At 40.7% G+C, this 20,394-nt stretch overlaps 2 protein-coding genes across 21 annotated transcripts in view; both read left to right on the top strand.

The window, feature by feature from the left end:
• The first annotated feature begins 46 nt into the window (after positions 1–46).
• On the top strand, positions 47–9,863 carry dcaf13 (ddb1 and cul4 associated factor 13). Its single transcript, XM_044034946.1, has 11 exons — positions 47–251; positions 1,032–1,231; positions 1,331–1,438; positions 1,544–1,633; positions 1,718–1,873; positions 1,983–2,060; positions 2,143–2,225; positions 2,414–2,578; positions 4,136–4,271; positions 8,331–8,494; positions 8,998–9,863. Exons 1-11 carry the CDS (start codon positions 182–184, stop codon positions 9,083–9,085), a joined length of 1,338 nt encoding a protein of 445 aa, XP_043890881.1. The 5' UTR covers positions 47–181; the 3' UTR covers positions 9,086–9,863.
• Positions 9,864–11,087: 1,224 nt separating this feature from the next.
• Positions 11,088–20,394, top strand: part of rims2a (regulating synaptic membrane exocytosis 2a) — a 117,885-nt gene continuing 108,578 nt past the window's right edge. For all 20 annotated transcript variants that reach the window (XM_044034585.1, XM_044034582.1, XM_044034576.1 and 17 more), the window contains exons 1-2: positions 11,088–11,353; positions 11,907–12,128. In XM_044034585.1, the coding sequence (XP_043890520.1) occupies positions 11,923–12,128 (206 nt within the window). In that variant the 5' untranslated portion in view covers positions 11,088–11,353; positions 11,907–11,922. The remainder of the gene's footprint in view (positions 11,354–11,906; positions 12,129–20,394) is intronic.

Here is a 20,394-nt window from a genome sequence, read left to right as displayed (position 1 = left end):
TCCTCGTGCAAAATGTCGACACTTCCTTATTTAGTGACGCAATCGGAAGGACTGACATCCCACAATGCAACGCGGCGCCACACTCTCCTCCTTCGTATCCACACATGCCTGCCAACATTTTTTAAGTTTAAAGTAATCCCGACCGCGTTTTAGTGTGTTTTTACTCACACCGTGCGACCAAATGAAAGTTAAAGTCCTCTCGAGGAACCCGGACGATTATGTCCGGGAAACAAAGCTAGACATTCAACGTGGTAAGTTAAATACTTTAACACACGTCGTATGCCAAGGGGTAAACACAGTTTGGCTAGCAGAATGCTAGCTATTTACTGTGTACATGTGTAATGTCGTAAATAATGCCACTTGCAGCGTTTGAGGCTTTTTTATTTGTGACTGTGGCATATCTATCGTTTAATATGAAATGGGTTGTAGCTACATTTCAAATAATCAACCAGGGGCAATTATTAGCACTACTTAAGAGGTTGCTGAGTGAAAATTGTGTGATACATCTCGTATAACATGTGTGGAGGTGCCACAAAAGTTAAGACTAAACAAGGTAAAGGTAAATTAGAGTATACACATACATTCTTAACAAATAGACACATTAAGCAATTACAAGTCGTATCGTCACCGGCCACTCTATTAGGTACAAAGGACATTTAATAAACTGGTAGCCAGTTTGTTGTAGCCCATCTGCTACAACGTATTTGAGTTTTTAAATAAACTTTTGTGTTAATCCCAGTAGTTCAAAGTTTCTAAAATACTCTGACCAGCCTGTCTCAGACCAACAACCTTTGCCACACTCAAAGTCATTTGGATAACATTTCTTTCCATATTATGATGCTCAGTGATAATTGTAGCACATCAACTTGTTTTTTTTTTTATGACCAAATGCCCTGAGTTGCTGCTATGTGGCTGCCTGATTAGATATTTGTATTAACAAACAGTTGAACATGTGTACCCAATTAAGTGGCTAGTAACCATACAAGTGAAATGAATTGTTGCTCATTATCTATTGCTTTCTTTGGCCTTAGTCCCTAGGAATTATGACCCAGCACTGCATCCTTTCGAGGTGAACAGAGAATACATCCGGGCTCTGAATGCCACAAAGCTGGAGCGGGTGTTTGCCAAGCCATTCCTGACATCTCTGGATGGACACAGAGATGGTGTGAACTGCATGGCCAAGCATACCAAAAGCCTCTCTACTCTCCTGTCTGGTTCCTGTGATGGAGAGGTGACTGTGGCTAAAATTCCTGTGGCCATAAAGTTTGTTGTGATGTGAAATGTGACATCATATACACAACACTGACAGATTGTTTAATTTGAATTGCAGGTGAAAATGTGGGATCTCACCAAGCGTGAATGTGTCCGCACACTCCAAGCACATGAAGGTTTTGTTCGGGGAATAGTTGTCGGCTATTGTGGAACTTTCTTCTATACGGTGATTGATACCATTTAAAATACCCATGTAAATGTTTCAGACGTAAACGCGTGTTTAAACTGACCTTTAATAATTTTTTTACACAATGGCAATCTCTCATAACAGACTGGTGATGACAAAACAATCAAGAAATGGAAAATGGAGGCTCCAGGTTATGGAGAGGAAGAAGAACCACTCAACACTATTTTAGGCAAGGTATGATCAGTAATTATATGTCATTTGTTTACCATTGCACTGGGTTGCATTATGGCTATAGTTTAAATACTTGTCCTTTTGTAGACTGTGTTCACAGGACTAGACCATCACCGGAAGGACGGTGTGTTTGCAACGTGTGGCCAGCAGGTGGACATCTGGGATGAGCAAAGGAGTACTCCAATTCGTTCTTTCACGTGGGGTGTTGACAGCTTTAGCTGTATCCGCTTCAACCCAGTGGAGGTAAGAGCCCACATACCCCACCACCCTCCCACAACAGTGTCTCTTTGTTTAAACTTCCATTTGTGGGTCTAATAGGAGGCTTAGTTAAAGCTGCCACATCTTCCCACAGACAGAACTTCTTGCAAGCTGTGCCTCTGACAGAAGTATAGTCCTGTATGACATGAGAGAATCTGCACCTCTCAAAAAGGTAGGGGGACATCATTACATTGATGAAAGAATTTAATTTGCTCTCAATTGTAGCTAATGCATGTTTTTATTTTGTATTTCAGGTTATTATGACAATGAGAAGTAACACATTATGCTGGAACCCTATGGAAGCGTATCACTTCACCTGTTCAAATGAGGACTATAAGTGAGTCAATAGTTTTATCATAGTGTTTTTATTTTAAAAATATCCTTCTGTTTGAAAACTTAACAGCAAGAACTTCAAAGTGTAGACAAGTTATTCATGTTATGGTTTGTAGTCACTGCTACTTTTTTTTTTTTTTTTTTGAAAAATGAGCATTGTCATAACAGTGATAAATGTTTTTTCACCACCAGCCTCTACACATATGACATGAGGTATCTGAAACGGCCAGTCACAGTGCACATGGACCATGTGTCTGCAGTGCTGGATGTTGACTACTCCCCCACTGGGAAGGAGTTTGTATCTGCCAGTTTCGACAAGACCATACGCATCTTTCTCAAGGATGGTGGCCACAGTAGGTCAGTAACACTAGGTTTATATCACCACCCAGCTCTACTGTGACATTGTTACTGGTCTGTGGACATGAAGCTCTCTCACAGTGGAATCAACTGAATGCTTTCGTTTTAGCTGATAGTATTTATTGGTAAACTTGTTTGCTGGATCTATGAAGTACATCTACTTAATACTAAGTCATTATCAGAACAAGATGACCAGATCACTGGTATTTACTTTATTGAGCTAGGTAATCCTTATCACTCTGTCAATCTTTAAGTAAGTTGGCAAAAGTGTGTTTCTGATTACAAACTAGTGTGTTTTAGCTGATGATACTTATCAGGGATTGTCACTGATCTCTCCATATTTTAAATAACTATTGTTTTGATACAGTCTGTATATTGTTGTTTGTATTATGGGCTTTTTCATTAGAAAACTATGAGCACCTCAATATATCAGCAAAGATCATGTGTGAATATTGAAATATTTGTACCTCAGTCCTTCTGTTTGGGCCTATTATATAATAGAAGATATTCATTCACATTGTTTTGACAAATGCTAAATATCTGCTGTGAATATAGCTTATGATGGTTTGCTGGTTAGCAAAGCCTGTGTGTAGGAGCCTGTTTTGACCTTCCTAGACCAAAACACCAGGCCATTGTTTGGTTGCTATGTGCCAAATGGTACATGCTGTAATGTTTGTGCCCTTGCCCAGCTCCAGAACAAATAGTACATGACACACATGTACAGTTTTGTTACAGTAGCTGGGGCATTATCACAGCATGGATGTTTCAGAGCTTAAAACATATAGTAACTGGTACATGCTGAAGTAGCTGTTGAATCGCTTAGAACTTGACTGTTTACGGAATATTTTTTCATCCATAGGATCCATCTCTGTCTTTCACAGCAAATGTTTTGACTTTTCATGAGCATGGATGCATCTAACAACAGCAATTATAACTAATCATGCTCCAATTAGTCATGCCAGTGGGGAAAGTGATCAGGTGAACAAGTGAAGAGGACCAGCTATGTATGTGGAAAAAGACGACTACATAAAGACACTCCAAGTAACCTTATAATTGAAGGAGAAATATTTCCTGTTTAAAGTGCAATATAATAGAACAATTTCATGTTACCTAGTACCAATAGTCTGTGACCATATTAATGCATTTACCACTCTAACCAAGATGACCAAGAGCCTTCAGCTTTAACAATGGATTCATTATCCAGACCATGTTAAAACTTACCGTAGTTTTGTCAGATCAGAAAACGTCTTCTTTTTTTGAATACTGTTTTGCGATAGTCTCAGAAAACCTAACAATAAGGTAACATAAAAGAAAACATTTCTATGCATTTTTCTAGAGGACAAGGACACATCTTTTGTCAGAGGATTTGTTGGTGTGACTAAGCACAGATGATATTTGTAGTATTATATTTAAGAAGCCCACTGCTTCAATTGCCAAAGCTCTGCGCGATCAGTATTGGAGTTGGTTGTCAGTAGATCTCTATTCTGTGCTTGTGCCTTTTTAAAGAAAAACATTGTATTTTTATCTTCTTTGTTACTTTCTTTTTTTGAAATTCAGGGAGGTTTACCACACAAAACGCATGCAGCACGTCATCTGCGTAAAGTGGTCGGCCGACAACAAGTACATCCTAAGCGGATCTGACGAAATGAACATCCGCCTGTGGAAAGCCAACGCAGCAGAGAAACTAGGAGTGGTAAGTTCTACCCCATGGTCCTGCCTCATCTTCTCTATGTCACACTCCTACTTTCATGCGTATTGATTTCAACTTGCTTCTTTCTGGCTGCTTCTTTATAATTCCTCATCACAATGTCTCTCGCTGATCAATAGCTGTATTTCCCTTTTCTGACTGATATTCTGTATACAGTAACGCCTTCCAGTGCATTACCTGATCGTGCTTTATGAGTTAGCTGCATTTCTGTGACACAGCCATGGCCTGGTGCCCATCTCAGCAGGATAAGGGTGGGTGACAATGCCAGAAGCTACGGCACCACTGGTGCCAAGTGCCCTGATGGATGCTGACTGAGGGTAGAATCACTCTCATTAAGTACACTGTACCAGTTGGCACAGCAGCCTTTGTGGCAGGTGAAGGTCCCAAAAAAACTGTAGAACATGAAATGTTGATAGAGAAACCACCAGTAAAATATTATATTTGAGGACTTCATTCTCTTCCTGACACGTCCCTGTTCTCTCTTAATATCTTTGTTATTGGCCACCCCATGTCTTTTGTAAGATATTATAATCTTTGTCAGCACAAACAATATTGTCAGTGTCATTTAATGCTCCACAAACTCAGCAGTAGCACACCAGTAAAACGTTGCGAAGTGTGTCAGTGAACCAAATACCAGTCATGGCTCTGTAATAGAGACCAGTGGCGTCTTGCGTGCCATCCTGAGCAGCCATCTTTCTCTTTCTAATCGGATTCACTCTTACTTATTCTCTTAATGCAGCTTCAGAGTGGAAAATTGCCCTGCTTTTGGCACTTGTTTTACTGTCACTATGTAAGAGAAGATTTATTTGCAAGCTTTGCACTTAAAGAGATCAGACAAGTGGTGCTCCTATCAGCAGTTTAAATGGGCCAATCACTTAAAGCAGGCTACTCTGACCATAATGAAGCATTAACAATCAAGTTGTACTTTAATTATCAAGAAATGCTGGAATGCTGAATCAAGGCTTTGCATCACACTAAACTATGGGATGACTTCTCTATCAGCTGAGGCATCCACCTTTCATTTATTTTGTCTCTTTCTGGACTTAAGTAGTAAACATTGAATCTGGTGTAAATGTAATCTTTTGTATTTTAGGCCTAAGGTGTGTTGAACTCCTGTTTACTCCTTTTTAAGACAGTTGACTTTTCGCTACCTGTTGATTCAAGGGTAGAAATCATTTTTAATCTCTTTAAAAACACTTGCATAATTTAGAGTGACGTCTTGTGTAACAGTCAGGCTTCCCTCTAGTCCATAGATCAAATACATATACTCAAAATAACTAAATATATCAAAGCGTTTCCAGTTTAATTAAATAAACAGATGTAAAGGGATAGATGTGAAACGATTTCTCGGTTTGTCCTTTATGAAACATTGCACTTAAGTAGATCACTGTCAAAGAACATGGTTGATCTATGATCAATGTTGGCGGTCACACAGCATTCAGAGCTCAGTACCATGTCACTTTAGTTATGTGAGAAATAAACTTTGTGGACACTTTGTCAGGCACACAATCAGCTTTTACACAAACCTGAGAGCAAGAGAACAAGAAGGTGAACAAATGAATTATGACCGCTTCTGGTGTAATTGATATATGATAGTGTAGAAACTACAAGCTGATGAACTTGCCATAATTGGTAGTGGTTGGAATCATTTTGGACCAACTCAGTGCAGTAAGGGATTACATTTCAGAGCCTTCTCTTTTGATTGTACAACCATGTCTGGTTTGACATATCTTAGAAGTGTAAAAGTGACGGTGACTGCTGCTCTCACTGTATGGTGCATTTTATTGTCAAGATATCATCTATAAAGTGACATTGCCTGACCCTAGTTGTAGCCCAGTAAACTTGTTTGATTAGCCTGTTCTTTTTCAGCCTTAAAAAAAGAAGGCCTGACACTTTTCACTTGGTCTCTCTATTCAGCTGTCTTTATGTTGCACTCATTAATCTTTAGCAGCTTTTTTGTCACCGTGGTGCATTGTGCTGCTTATAATGAAGTTTAAAAAAAAAAAAACAAGAGTCAGGCATCTTCCCCTGCTTTTTCTATATCTAGCCTGATGACATCATACGATCACTGTATTTAGCAGGCTACCCATGTGGGTATCTTGGTAGGGGAGCTGGTACAGTTGAACAGGATCAGCATCTAACAGGTCTTCTTCCACAAATTAAATCAAAGACAAATCATGGCTTTAATTAGAATAAAAGCCCTCGAGGAGGGAACGCTGCACAGAGGCAAGTCTGACTAACTGCTGCTTTTTATGAGAGATGGAGAGGGAGAGGGAGGGATGTCGTTGAGCTGCTGTCTTCACTTTTTTATGGACATTCGATTCAGTTTTGAGGTTACTGCTTACTGTACCTTTTTAGTTTATGATGTAGAACACAAACACCGTAACTGTCAGTGACTACAAAAAAGCATTTTTTTCTCCTTCCATGTAGTATTTAGTCAAACTTGTGTTAGTACTTGTAGTTCAATAACAAACTCCAGATTTACAAATTTGTAATTGAAATTAAAAACTTACCCTGGGAATTCCAGATGCAAGAAATTATATTTCATTTTCATGCAACAGATAAAAATACAACAATATTTTGAATACTTTCAATGTAGCCACAGACTCTTCAGGGTTAATAACGGAGTGGGCTTCAGAAAAAGACTGCACAAAAAAAAAAAACAGAATTAGCCTTTAGTACAACCATTTCAAACGGTGCGTGTTCACACACATCAACCAGATTAATGTATTTTTGACCCTTTAAAGTCAAAGAGATGTGGAGGATGAGTGAGCCTACAAAAAACCTTCACATCACATTCATTATTTCTGGTTTTAATGTCAGTTATAACAGTCTCAGCAGCAACGTTTGAAACCTGCTTGTCTTTTTCCCCGGTGTAAGCCTTCTCATATCCAAATGAAGAAATACGAAGCCACAGACGGTAATTTATTAGCTTAGCACAAACACTGCTGGAAACTGGTGGAAGCAGTTTGCTTGGCTCTGCCCCAAAATAATAAAATCCACCTGCTGGCACATCTTAAGTTCACTGATGTGTTGTATCTTGTTTGTTTAATCTGCAAAAAATCAAACATTTGCAGAATAATGAATGTTGTGTGCCAGACTATTACTTAGCCAGGTGCAATAGCGACAACCGGAAAACACCCAGCGGACATCACGACAAAGATGAAAGTATATGTTGGGGCTAAGGAGATGTCGTTGATCGGTGTAGCCCTAAAGCGTATTTCTTTATTACAGACGGGTTTTTTTTAGCAGTACATATCTTTTTAAATAACAATATACAACTTTTTAAACCTTAAATAACAGTTTCATGATAAATCCTGTTAATTAATTTCTGATTTGTAATAGGGAGTGTGGAGCCTTTTTCATTCCCTTTCTGCACGTAAACCTCTGTCCTTGCATTATTTTTGTTTAGTGAGTGAGTTGGAGCATTGTGTGAAGTATGGAGCTTAAAAATTGGAGACTCAAACTGCTGGAATTTAGGCCCAAGAATGTTGAAATTAGTTCAGCTAAACAGACTTTACGTCATCAAACATCTTCTTTGATTGTAACATGTTTGCTACAGTGACAGGGCTTTCATCTAAAGTTAGTTCTACTCCAATCTCCTGCCGGCTCCCGATCCAAATCCAGTTAACCTCCAAGTCATCTCATGTGATAACTCTGGATAATCCACAGCGAGTAAATGGGTTGGTTTTCTGCTTCCTGCCTCCTAACCCAGTCGAGGTCCAGCTGCATTACTCATAATATGTTGACAGGAAAAAAGAACCTCGGGATCCAATTCTCTGGACATGATCTTGAGTTAATATCTGAAAATGGCCACAGCACAGCTTTTAAGAAAAACATGCTGAGGATGCTGCTTGACTAGGATAGTGCTGTGTAATGAGCAGTGTGTCTTCTAGCCTAAACCATCTTTGTGCTCCTCATCTCATCGTCTTTCTCTGCTTCCTTTTTAATTGCGTTGCCTCTTACTCCACTCTCCTCTTTTTCTTCTTTACTTTTCCAAACATTTCTCTTAATTTTTATCCATGTCCCTCTGATGTCCTTTAGCTGGCCCCTAGAGAAAGGCGAGCCACTAACTACAGTCAGAAGTTGAAGGAGAAGTACCAGCACCACCCTCAGGTCCGACGCATTGCCCGCCACCGACATCTACCCAAGAACATCCACCACCAGAGCAAAGAGCTGCGGGTTATGAGAGAGTCTCGCCAAAGGAAGTAAGTGTTCACCGTTTCTCCTCTTATCACTCCATTGTTGGTGACCGGTACTTTAGCTACAGGTTTAGCATGAATTCCCATGTCCATGTAACCATGACACCAGGATATTTCACATCTATGACATCACACTGACCTAATGGAAAATCTCAGTGGTAGCGCCGGCCAAATCTGTCTGCATCGCTCTCACATGCATGTTTAAAGCTGGTTTGGATTGTTGTCTCAGTTTGTCCTCTGGTCCAGTGATTCATAGCTCAGTGTGTGGCTCTGCTTTGTAATTACTGGCTGGACTGGGAGATGTGTCAGATGTGTGTGTTTGGACTTGTGAATGATTTACTATTTATGTGTAATGCATTATTTTCAGGGTACATTAGTGCGGTCAGTGACGCAGGTGTTGGGTCAATACTCTCATATTCATTCTCTTCCTCCTCCCTCGTCACTGTTTGCCGATGCTCCCCCTCCCTCCCCTTGTGAATATTCTCAATCTCCTCTTCTTTGTTTTTTAGGGAGAGGAACGTCCTCATCCACAGCAAACCAGGCAGTGTTCCTTTCGTGTCTGAGAGGGAGAAGCATGTGGTCACTGTGGTGAAATAAAGACAACTGGAGAAGAGTAGAAGACCCAGGGAGATGAGGTGGTGCTTCAGATCACACCAGTTTGGACCTTTTTCACAAAACCCAATCTTGAGAATTAAAAAAAAACATATTACAAATTATATACAACTTGTTAATTGTGGGACAGTGGACATTCATGTTTAATTTCAAGGACACTGACTACAACCATACATAAATCAAGAACAATAGAGAAGTAATGCTCTTTAATGGGTTTTAATCACGTGTGCCATAAAGTAGGACATAATAAACTGAACATTCTTTCCCATGGTACCATAATCTCCAGCACACTTTTTTTTTTTTTTTATTGAATGACGTTCAAGAAATGCTCAACTGTTTTGTTACCAAAACTGATGCTTAAAACAAAGGTGTTATGATGTGCTGACTGATGGCAAAATTTAGGTCTGGTCTGAACAAGCTCACAGCCTCCTCATCCTCCTCTTCCTCCTGGTTGCAACACTTTTCAATTTTCAACACATCCGTTTTTGACGAACTCTCACCCAATTTATACACTCTGTCACAAACGTTGTCCACGCTGGATGATCGTACGGAATCTTCAAGGAACATTTTGGAAATGCGCGGGTTGATTTTCATAAATACGTAGTTTCATTATTGTTCATCCATTAACTGTTGAACAAAGGCAAAGCCACTTGTTTACGAGCGAACATTTACTTCTCAGTCTTATATTATATTTCATCTTAAAATCTGTATGTACAGGACTGATGTGTGTTTATAATAAACGTGTTTGTTGTGGGAAAATTAATCCTTGGAAAGAATAATGATCCCCTTTTATTCAGAATTGAAACCTGGTGTTTGACAGTAGCAAATCACTGCTGCTGGTGCTAATTTACTTACAACGCTTATCAGGTAGTGGCTCTATCCTCTTAATGTTGTCCTTCTAATCCTATCATCACTGCAGGCTGAGGGAGGCACAACGCACTGGCTGGCTTTAAAGCATCTTTTATCTGGGGTCAAGAGCTGAGAAATACAAGATGGGATTGGTGTCACCTCAGTAGTAGCGGTGGAGGGAGAACTTTGGTTTTACTATAACTCAAAACAGCACTGAACATGATAATCTAGATTCTGAAATTCTTTGATATTCTGATTTGAGAAGTATAACTGATTGCTTCTGCAGTTAATGTTGATATGTGGCTACAACTATTTAGGAGGTCATGTTTTTGGACTGTTTGTCTTTGTGTGTGTTATTGGATAAACCTGTTTAACCTTTTGAGCGGATTTGATAAAGGATACATATTTATTTTTTTTTTCCACTTAAGTGTTTTTGACATTTTTATTCGTTTTTCAGTGGAGATTATTATGAAAAGAAATCATGCATATGGAATCTATGGACGTGGAGTATTTGGTAAGGATCCAGGTCTGGATTTTAAGCAATGGTGTTTATCTGCTCTAAGTTTAGTTTACAATAGGTTAAGTGTATTAGGTTTTCTCAAAATGTAGAACTTTTCAAATCTTAAATGGGAGTCCATGAAGAATTATTCAAGTCACTTTGATTAAGTAAAATAGAAAAATTCTTTATTAATTCAGAAGTATCTTAAGTGCATTTTCACTCGGCAGTCAAAATGTTTTTTGCATTTTCAAATGTATTTGTCTTTGTTTAGAAGTGCAACACCTGAAGATAAAATTGAGCTTCATAACATCAGATAATATTGACAGTGTTCACACTGTTTGAGCTTTTCTTCCGTCAGCACAGTTTGTCACTATTTACACCTGCAGCTACACCAACTGTCACCAGTCATCGCTTGTATTTATGTCCCCACTTCACATTTGGCTCCATGCACAGTCCTCATCATCCTGTTATGAAATATGCGTGATGCTCCAGCTGCACACATCGGCCGTCAATTCCAGTCCGTGTTTTACTGGCTGCTGTGTCTTCCTGCTGTCAATGAACATCCAGCGCGTCCTCTGGCCTTTTTTTTTTTTCTTCTTCTTCTACGTGTTTCCATCGCTCCGCCCTCTTCTTCCGATCTGGATTTTTTGTGTGTGCCTCCTCTCCCTCTCTCTTACTCACTCTCCCCTCTCATTGCATCCATTTTTGTGCATTTAAGAAATCTCCAAGAATAATCAACCTGGAGGAAAGCGAACTGAGCAGAGTGACAGCGGAGGGTTAAGGAGCTCCAAAGGAAAACAAACGAGGACGGACCGGGCATCTTTTATTCCAGTATGCGAGTGAAACCTCTCTGAAGAATGGCAGCGATGGGTTAGACAGGATTTACCATGACTGCAAAATAAAAGGCAGGAGTAATTTTATGAATATAATTCTTCTTATTCTTAATGTTAGTTTGATCATTTCTCTTCCTCTGCTTGTTTTCCCTGGATGGATGGACGGATGGCTTGTGGTTGGATTACCTGATAGATAGTGGTGTGTAGCCTACAGCCTGTGCCTCTTGTTCGGGATCATTTATACCGTCACTGGTGTGGTGTTCTTTCCTGTTTTAGGGAATTTTCATATGTGATTTTTGTGCGTTTGAATGGTGCGGATTTCGCTTCTGTTTGCAGTCAAACAGCCATCACTCAGCTGCGGCACACATTGATAACCCGTTCATGAGTTTTGGTTGAAGTCTGTAATCATTTGTTGTGCTACTTACTGCAGCAAAGTAATAATAACAATAATAATGCATGTATGGTGGTACGCATTATGGGATGTCGGTGCCTGCAGCAACACCCGACCACTAATGTCACTTCCGACCGCACTGAAATATAACAGCATGTCTCTTGTACATGTAGCCAGGATGCAGGTGGTGGTGATGGTGCTTTTATGTCTTTCACTTTTAATTTCCCTCTGCAGCCACTGTGTGTAAAAGATGTCTGCTCCACACGGGCCCCGGGGCGGCGCTGGCCCTGCTGCTGCTGCCGCTGCCGCCGCCGCTGCTGCTGCTTCTGCCTCAGCGGCCGGCGCCATGCCGGAGCTGCCGGACCTCAGCCACCTCACCGAGGAGGAGAGGAAGATCATCCTCGGTGTCATGGACCGACAGAAGAAAGAGGAAGCGAACGAGCAGTCGATGTTAAAGTAAGAGAGCAAAGAAAAGGGTGGCAGCACCCCCGAGTCTTAATATTCTTATTATGATTATGATTACTATTGGTGCTGTTGTTATGGCGTGAATAACTATAACTATGTGACACTGTAGGGTCATGTTTCCTCTTGACATGTTAAGCTTTAACAGCCCACGGTGACCAAGGTGAGGCGAACCTGTTCCCTCGCCTGGTTCATCTTTCCTTGACTCCTCCTCCTCTTCAGGAAACCCTACATTTTAATGGCTGACTATCATTTTTTAATAATGCGGCATACACGCTCCCTCTCTTTCTCTCTCTCACACACACACACTCACATCCTGTGTGTGTGTCTGTGTACTTTGTTGTGGTTAAAGCTCGATACTCTACTATAATGGGCTGGGTTAGCAGCAGCGGGCGCCATTTTCACGTACAAAAAGCACGCCAAATTGCTTAACCTTTCCCCATTCACGTCACCGAGATTACACAACATGACAGTGGAAAGATCATTTAAGGTCTCCTTTGTGGCGATGGATGGCGCGCGCCGGGTGCGTGTGTGTAATTTCAACACTAAATTCTCAGCAGATCCTAACCAGCCCCGTATACACCACCCTCCTCCTCCTCTTCTGCTCCTCTTGTGTACAGACGTCGCTCGGAGCTGTTTCAGCACCACGGCGCTGTCCACACAGTAGGCTTTTGGCTTTTATTTTTTTAAGGTGGACCGGCAGCCTTTTACTGTTCCTGAGCCATAATACCCCTATTTTTTTATGGTGGAATATTGCACCTTGTCGACTTGCTCCGGTTATGAAAACACACTCAGATGATTTGTTCTTAATTAGAAACATATTTGGTTTCACTTTGTGTGGCTTGGCAGGCCCATGAAGGAGTGAGGAGGAGGCCTTAAATGTCTCCTACCCGTTGATTTTCTTCATTGAAACATTGGGGGATGCAGGCCTGGCCACCGGACATAATGGCTCTAGGGAGGCTAACTCACATTAGACTACAGTTTAGGGCTGAACGATTAATCGCAATGTGACAAAGTTGAGATGAAATGTGTGACAGGACAGCATTATGATGGAATTCTGCCTGGCCCCAAAATATGCTCCTCAGATGTCAAATTATCAATATTTGGATTTTGTGTGTAATTAAAAAAAAAAGATAAGTTGAATCAATTATAATCATAGTGCAATAGCTTTCAAAATAATCACTGTCTGATTGTTCTCTACCACATCATTCAGCTCTACTACTAAATACACGTTAATTGCATTTATGAATGACTCGAGTCAAAATCCCTGGCAGGGGCGAGTAATTAAAAACACTTGTTTTGTGATCTCCTCCGCTCCATTTCAGTACCACAGCACAGTACTATAGTCGCGTGTATTTGCATTAATTGTGTTGCTCTCAATAGTTTTCTACGGCTCTAGCATGAACAGCAGATTACATTGATGTGTAAATGAAATCAAGTTTCTTGATCCCTGTCGCTGCTCTTGTCGGTGCTGCTTGGTTTTGCAGCCTCCCAGCATGTGAGCTACTGCATGTCCACTATCACTGGGAGCTCTTTAGCAGCATTAGAGCTGTTGTTTTCCATCATCAGGTAAATGTTTGCACTAAGGCAGCATTCCTAATGGAGAGAGAGAGAGAGTTAGAGTGAGTTGTGCAATCCCTTTCTGGTGCTGCTGCATGATAAACATGACTCATGTACTCTGAGACATGGCTACCTCAGCCGCTGTGGTGTGTGTGCTGTGTGATTCATCCAGGCCTTTTCCATCTAACTCCCCTTCCCCTTTTTTAATGCCCGCCACATCAATGGCTGATTGTTTTTCCTATTTTTCTTTGTCTGAGGTAAAGGGGGAGGCTGTCAGTTTTAGTCACTCTTAGACTGGCAGTGATGTCAAAGCTCTTGTCATGATTGAGCTTGGGCAGAAGAGACTGTTCTTTTCAAGAGACATGTCTGACTGACTGTTGCACCATAGTGTTTCTTAAATGATTGTAGGCCATGTAAACCTTGCATACAATGTGTCGAAAGGATGAAGAGGCCTTTTTTAATTATTGCTTTTAACTTTATTTGCATGGGAATTGTGTTTCCAGAATCACAACCTGGTTACCCGAGGTTTCTATCAACAGGAAAACGTCTGATGGAAGGTGGATTTAAAGGGCTGGTGGCCACCGTGTTGCTGTTCATTCAGACATTCTGATTGCAGTTTTCTTTAAATATTTTATAGGCTCAAACCATATTGGTTTGGTTTTAATGGGCTTTGTCTATATGTACAGGGTGACTCATCATGAGTCATCATAACCGTAAATCCCCACCTATGAATCACGACATATTTCGGAGCATTCACTGACTCCGAGTATGAAAACCGCAGTGGATTAACTTTTCATTGAGTGTCCGTGAGCATTTCCTGGCATTGCTGGAAATGAACACCCACCCGGAAACATCCAACCCTATACTGCCTACGATTCCGCCCTGTCATGGCCCAATCCTACAGCTGCTTTGGTGGTCGGGAAAGTGGCAGTTAGAACATTGCAGTGTGTAAACTAACAGAGGGAATCCTGGGAGGAGGGAGGGAGGGATGGACGAGAGAGAGAACGAGGGAGAAGCCTCCAGCTGCAGGGCTTGCCAACTTGCTGTCATCTCACTTGAGGTGCTACAGAGAGTGTGGATGGGAACCCAGTGCTGCTGACTTGCATGTAATTAGCTTACAGCTCCTAGGCTGCTCAGTCTTAGCAGGCCTCTCTATGTATATATATATGTATGCATGTACGTGTGTGTCTGCATGTGTTGCACATAAGAGAAGTTGATTTCTCAAAGTCCTTAAGGTGGAGCACATTCAGACTTCCCACTTCTAAAAAAAACTCCTCAAAGCTGCTATTTATTTAGTTCAGAATCTTAATATTTCTACACACAAAAGCTTTCCGTGCACCAGCAAGTCCCTGAGCAGTCTAACAATGATGATTATTATGGGATCCCCGCTCCCTCCCACCCAGACACTGTGTATCTTGCAGCCAAGCATCAGCTGCCTGTGAAGGGGTTACCCACAGAAAGCCTGGGGCTCCACTTCTCCTTTTCCTCCAGTTCTCCAGGGCCACTTGCTGGTTCTGCTTGGTGGCAAGGGGTGGCTGGAGTGTGGGAGACTGACTTCTTTAGTTCATATTTTCTACCCCATATGGCTTTGCTGTTCTTTCTATTTTCCTCTCGCTACATATTTAACATCCCAGTAAATACTCTTTTGTCAGTGTTAAACTCACGGATCAGGGGACTGTTTTGTTCACTCAGGACCTTCCTTTGTCAGAGCTAATTATACTGACTGCCTTGTACGAGGCACTCCCACTGAGATTCAGCTATTCCAGGCCTCCAAAGTGTCTGCTGGCAATAGAACATTCAGTTTATTATATACTGTATGATGTAAATGTAACATGGCAGTATGGTGAAGATACTGTATACTAATGGATTGTTGGAGGAGTTGGATTCATGTTGTGGTAAAACTGAAGGGCACGACGCCAAGTTAGGATTACACTTTCATTGATGGGAGGGATTGAAGAGAGAGATAGATGGATAGATAGATAGATGAATTTATTAATCCCCAAAGGGGCAGCCTGGACACGAGGTACAAACACACAATACTTACAGGATTTAAAAAATATTGACAATTAACAGAAGATGCATCAAAATAGAAAGATAAATACCTATACAATGGGTGCCCAGTTCTCTAGAGTACAAATAATGGTGATTTAAAAACTGGGAGTAGAATTACTGAAGTGAGCAACTTGGCACAGGCACAATATATAGTCTATGTTGTTGTAATAATAATAATAGTAATAATAATAATGATAATAATAGAAATAGTTATTATTATAATATAGTATACAATATTAAGTATTTTACAATATACAATACAATAATAAATGGTTTAACATGTCACAATCAAAACGATCAGGATCTCAAATCATAGAATAGGAATCATACATTTAAATCTATGTTAGCATGTAACATAGCTGTGGTGAGAGGTATGAAGGCTGGTGTGTGTGTGTGTGTTCAACAAGAAGAACACTGACCTAGAATTAGCTTTGATTGATCTCATCCCATTTCCTTTTTCTGTTAACCCCTCACCCCCCACTCCACCTCACCGTCCTGGTCATTTATCTGATCTGTGTGCGAGTGTGAGAGAGCTCAGTGTACCAGTCAGAGCCACAGAGAGGCCCAGTGTCCCTGGAGGTTATAGACTACCATGTGCTGAAGACACACATAGGCACACACACAAAAATGCATCCCAAGCTCCTGATATTCCTATCATGTGCTTCCTGTAAAGTACACTTCATTGCAACTTAGCATTGAACAAGAGTAGGAAGCGGTAGAGTCTTTGGTACCATGTGTGACCAGAAACATGAATTAAACAACGCCTCAGTGACCACAAACTGAAGAGGGAAACCTGCGAACACGGACAAACCTAAAACCTTGACAATAGACACTGTGTTCGTTTGCAAACAAGAGAAAAGGTCTATGTCTGACGTGAATTATTTGAAAGAAAAGCTAAAACAACACTTGTACACTCAAATAATAGAACAGTTTTCCAGTTTTCTCTGTACTGAATTAAGTTACCTTCATGTCAATGAAGCAAATTCTAATAATAGAGCGTGAGAGATACTTATGTTTGTGAAACGAGGCAAGGCAATGTTTAGAATCTTCCCACTGGACAACATACAGTACAGTATAAAGACACACACACTCTCCCTCTCTGCCGTTCTCTTTCTCCCTTCGCTCACTCACCCATGCTCACTTGCCTTCCCATGCAAAGAGCAGATTCAGTCATGAGCATTCTAGTCTCCCATCCCCCATCACTTTCCCCAGGGGAGTGGGAGAGAGAAAGGGAGAGACAGAAGAGAGGACGGTGTCTTGACTAAAGCAGAACGCACGCCAGATAAATATGTCATCATGCTAATTAAAGTAACAGTAGTGTGTTTTGGCTATGCGAGGTTGGTTGGCATTTAGTAGAGCTGGAGATGAAATCTACTTCACAACACGTCATCATTTAAATAATGTATAAAATATTCCTCTTATACATTACTCATAAGCAGTGGAAACAACGCTTGATTACAGGTCTTTTGATGCTCTGTTGTTCCTCTACTTTTTATATTTATTTATTTATTTTGCATTTCAGCCATTATCCTACTGTAACTGTCGGAGTGTACTTTCATATGCTCCTCTTCTCCCGCTGCTTGCCGTCCAGCGTGTTTTGTATCCTGTACACATTTCCAGTTGGTCAAATAATGGTCGTGATGTAGGGTACAGATTTTCCTTCCGGTCGCCGTGTTATTTATTGCCTTTAATGACGAAGTGTTAGTGTTGTGGCTTATTTCGTTGTTGTCAACAAATCACAGGAAAAGACCAAAAGCAACTAATCTCTGTACTTTGAGCTCCGTTTTCCCTCCTGAGAAATATTTAGCAGCCAAATGCTCCACTGTTTCCACCACCCAGTTGCAAATATATTGTCAGTCACTGGCCAGGAGCCAGCGCCCTATTTGTTTCCAGAGATTTTTCAGTGCTAATAATGGTCGCTATGGCTGAAAATGAGTTTGAGGTTTGTGGCACTCAGCTGAAGTATGGTGTGGGCCATAAAACTAAAACAATTCTCCGTGGATTTGTCAACATGTGCATTTCTTTCTACCTATTGTTTGCATTTAAAAAGGTCTATGGACTATTTTGAGTTGAGGACTAAAACACATTTGCATAGTATTTAGAATCCTGGAAACATGACTGTGGATTTATTTAAAAGGCTCATGTCAACATGTCACCCAGGGCAACAGCATGGCTTGATGTTTGTTTAGTTTTTTTGTAAATTTTGTTATTTATTTTATTTAATTTAAAAAAAGGCAAACAAACAATCTATATTCTATGTCCATTATTCCCAAATGTGATCTGAGGGCAGTTGTCCATCATATAATCTATTTAAATCCAGATTATAGTCAATTCCCAAAGGTGTCTGCATAAAAAAAGGTGAGTCCTTCTTTCAACATAGTGCCCAAATTATTCCATAGACAAAATATCTCCAAGATCAGAGATCTTGCACTGTACCATTCACTATTATGGCCTTTCTTGCTATCATTAGAAGTGACTTCAATCACATCCTCATTTTTTTTAAAGAGAGATGGGATCATTGGCTCTACTAACACCAGCTGACCCAACATCTGTACATACAGCCTTCTAGAACATTTGAATTTAATGGCATTCCAACAAACAATGCAGTCTGGTACCAACACATGATTTACATTAGGGGCAAGTGTGTTTTGTTTTACTCACTATACATATACTGAGAAATTATTTGCAGCTCTTTATATCTGTTGCAAACTGAAATACTGGAAGGCAGTCTCAAGACCTCAGCCCATACATCGTTATCTATTCCAACAATTGTGCACGTTGGCCCACATTCATTTTTAACTTAAGAAACTCTATCTAGTGGGTGAGAGTCACACAAATGTGTCACCTGTAGATATTTGTAGAAGTCTTAATTTAATGAGTGATTCAAGTATTGTCACACTCTCACCCTGACACTAGTTGCTCTTTGCCAAGACGTAAGATCAGGACCTGTTCCATGTTCTGTCCATTTCATTATGAGAAGGATAGGGTGAGTGTTGTGGAATATCTTTGTAAGTTTTCTCCAAGCCCACTTTATTTAGATATAGATAGAAGGTCAGTCTTAGTAATGTGTGGTAGTTCTGTCAGGCTTTTACCAAAGAGGTTTACAGGAGAGAAGGCTTTACAGAAAGCTGACTCTTTATGTGTTTTAATAGTTTTTTTCCCCCCACACATAGATGCTTGTTGAAAGGTTCAGGTAATTGTTGATTTTAGTCCCAGGGTATAACATTTCAGAAGAGCATACAGTATATATGGACTTGGTTTTATGATCTGAGCCACTAACTGCATTTATGCTGTGTAAGAAATGAGATGAGAGGACACTTGAGGATAAGCTGTGAAGGGACAGGAAAGAGAGGGCAGGGTGAGAGGAGACTATGGGACAGGTTAGCATAGGAGAGAGGAGAGGAAATGAGAAGGGGCGGGGAGAAGAGAACATCAGAGAGAAAATGAGAGGAGAAACGGTGACGTCTGAGATGCTATCCGGTCTTGTTGCCGATATGACAGCCTTAGTCCCCATTGACAGAGCAATCAGCCTGCCATCTCCCATAGCTTGCTATTCCCCCTTGTGGCACAGCACAGCATCGGGGCTCTATTGTCTTTCAGAGCTTTGTTCTAAATAACATCTGCATTCGTCAGCATAGGTTTTATTCTCTTCTGTACTTTTATCCCTCAAGCAAAGTTTGAAGGGATTTTCCTGTCCCTGGCTGTGCAATTTGAAATGCCCTTGGTTGAAACCTGACAGTAGGAAACTGTTTTTGGATGAGGTTGTTTTAACTGGTACAAGGAGAGTTAGGTGTATATATAGAAACGTATATGAGGCAATGTTACACTGCAGCATATGTAGATCAGGTTTGACATTAAAATGATACGCGTATACCTTTGCATATGCCTCTGTCAACCTAAATGTCCTTGCAGTGTTTATGAATGTGAATTAAAATTCCTTCATCCACCGTCTTAATAACATCTGCTTTATAAGTTAACGGTTCCTTCCTCTGGCCATGTCTCACCCCTCCACCAATGGCATCAAAAACATTACCTACTTGGCATCAGTAGAAAGTATAATGTTAACCTCATCGTGCGTGTGAAATCTATTTGAAGAGCGGTATGTGATGTGATGACTTGAGAGCACAGCGAGTGATCCTGGACTTAGTCAGAACAGAGCCCATCAAGACGAACCACCAGCACATCTGGGCTGCTGTTACATAAGTCGACTGGCATCAAACAAATAGAGCAGAATAGCACTTAACAAAGAGGAGGAAACAGAAAATGTAAAATGTAGATTACAAGGAAGGAAATATCCAGCGCTACTAGCTAGCCTGTGTGTTGTCTTTTTTCTTTTTTTTTTCTTTTTTCCATTTGTGTGTATTTGACACTCATGGATTGTGACTACTCAGCGCTGGTTGCTGTGTGTTCAGCCGCTAACGCTCTTCCCGTAAAGCACACATTTACAAGGGATTATATACAAGGGAACCAAATAAGACAATTAGACAACAATTCCCATGACCCTACACTGCTTCCCAATGTCACCAGTCCTTGTATTGTTTTGACTGAGGGGCCTCTAGCAGCAGAAATGGAATGGAATTAAAATGGGAAATAACTGCTATTTCCAAAATTAAGCAATAGTTTCAGACTGCTCTGACGCTTCCCTCTC

Source organism: Solea senegalensis, linkage group LG9, assembly GCF_019176455.1.
Source record: "Solea senegalensis isolate Sse05_10M linkage group LG9, IFAPA_SoseM_1, whole genome shotgun sequence".
NCBI classification, from domain to species: domain Eukaryota; kingdom Metazoa; phylum Chordata; class Actinopteri; order Pleuronectiformes; family Soleidae; genus Solea; species Solea senegalensis.
The sequence above is the reverse complement of the archived record's forward strand: the minus strand, read 5'-3'. Positions and strand labels throughout refer to the sequence as shown.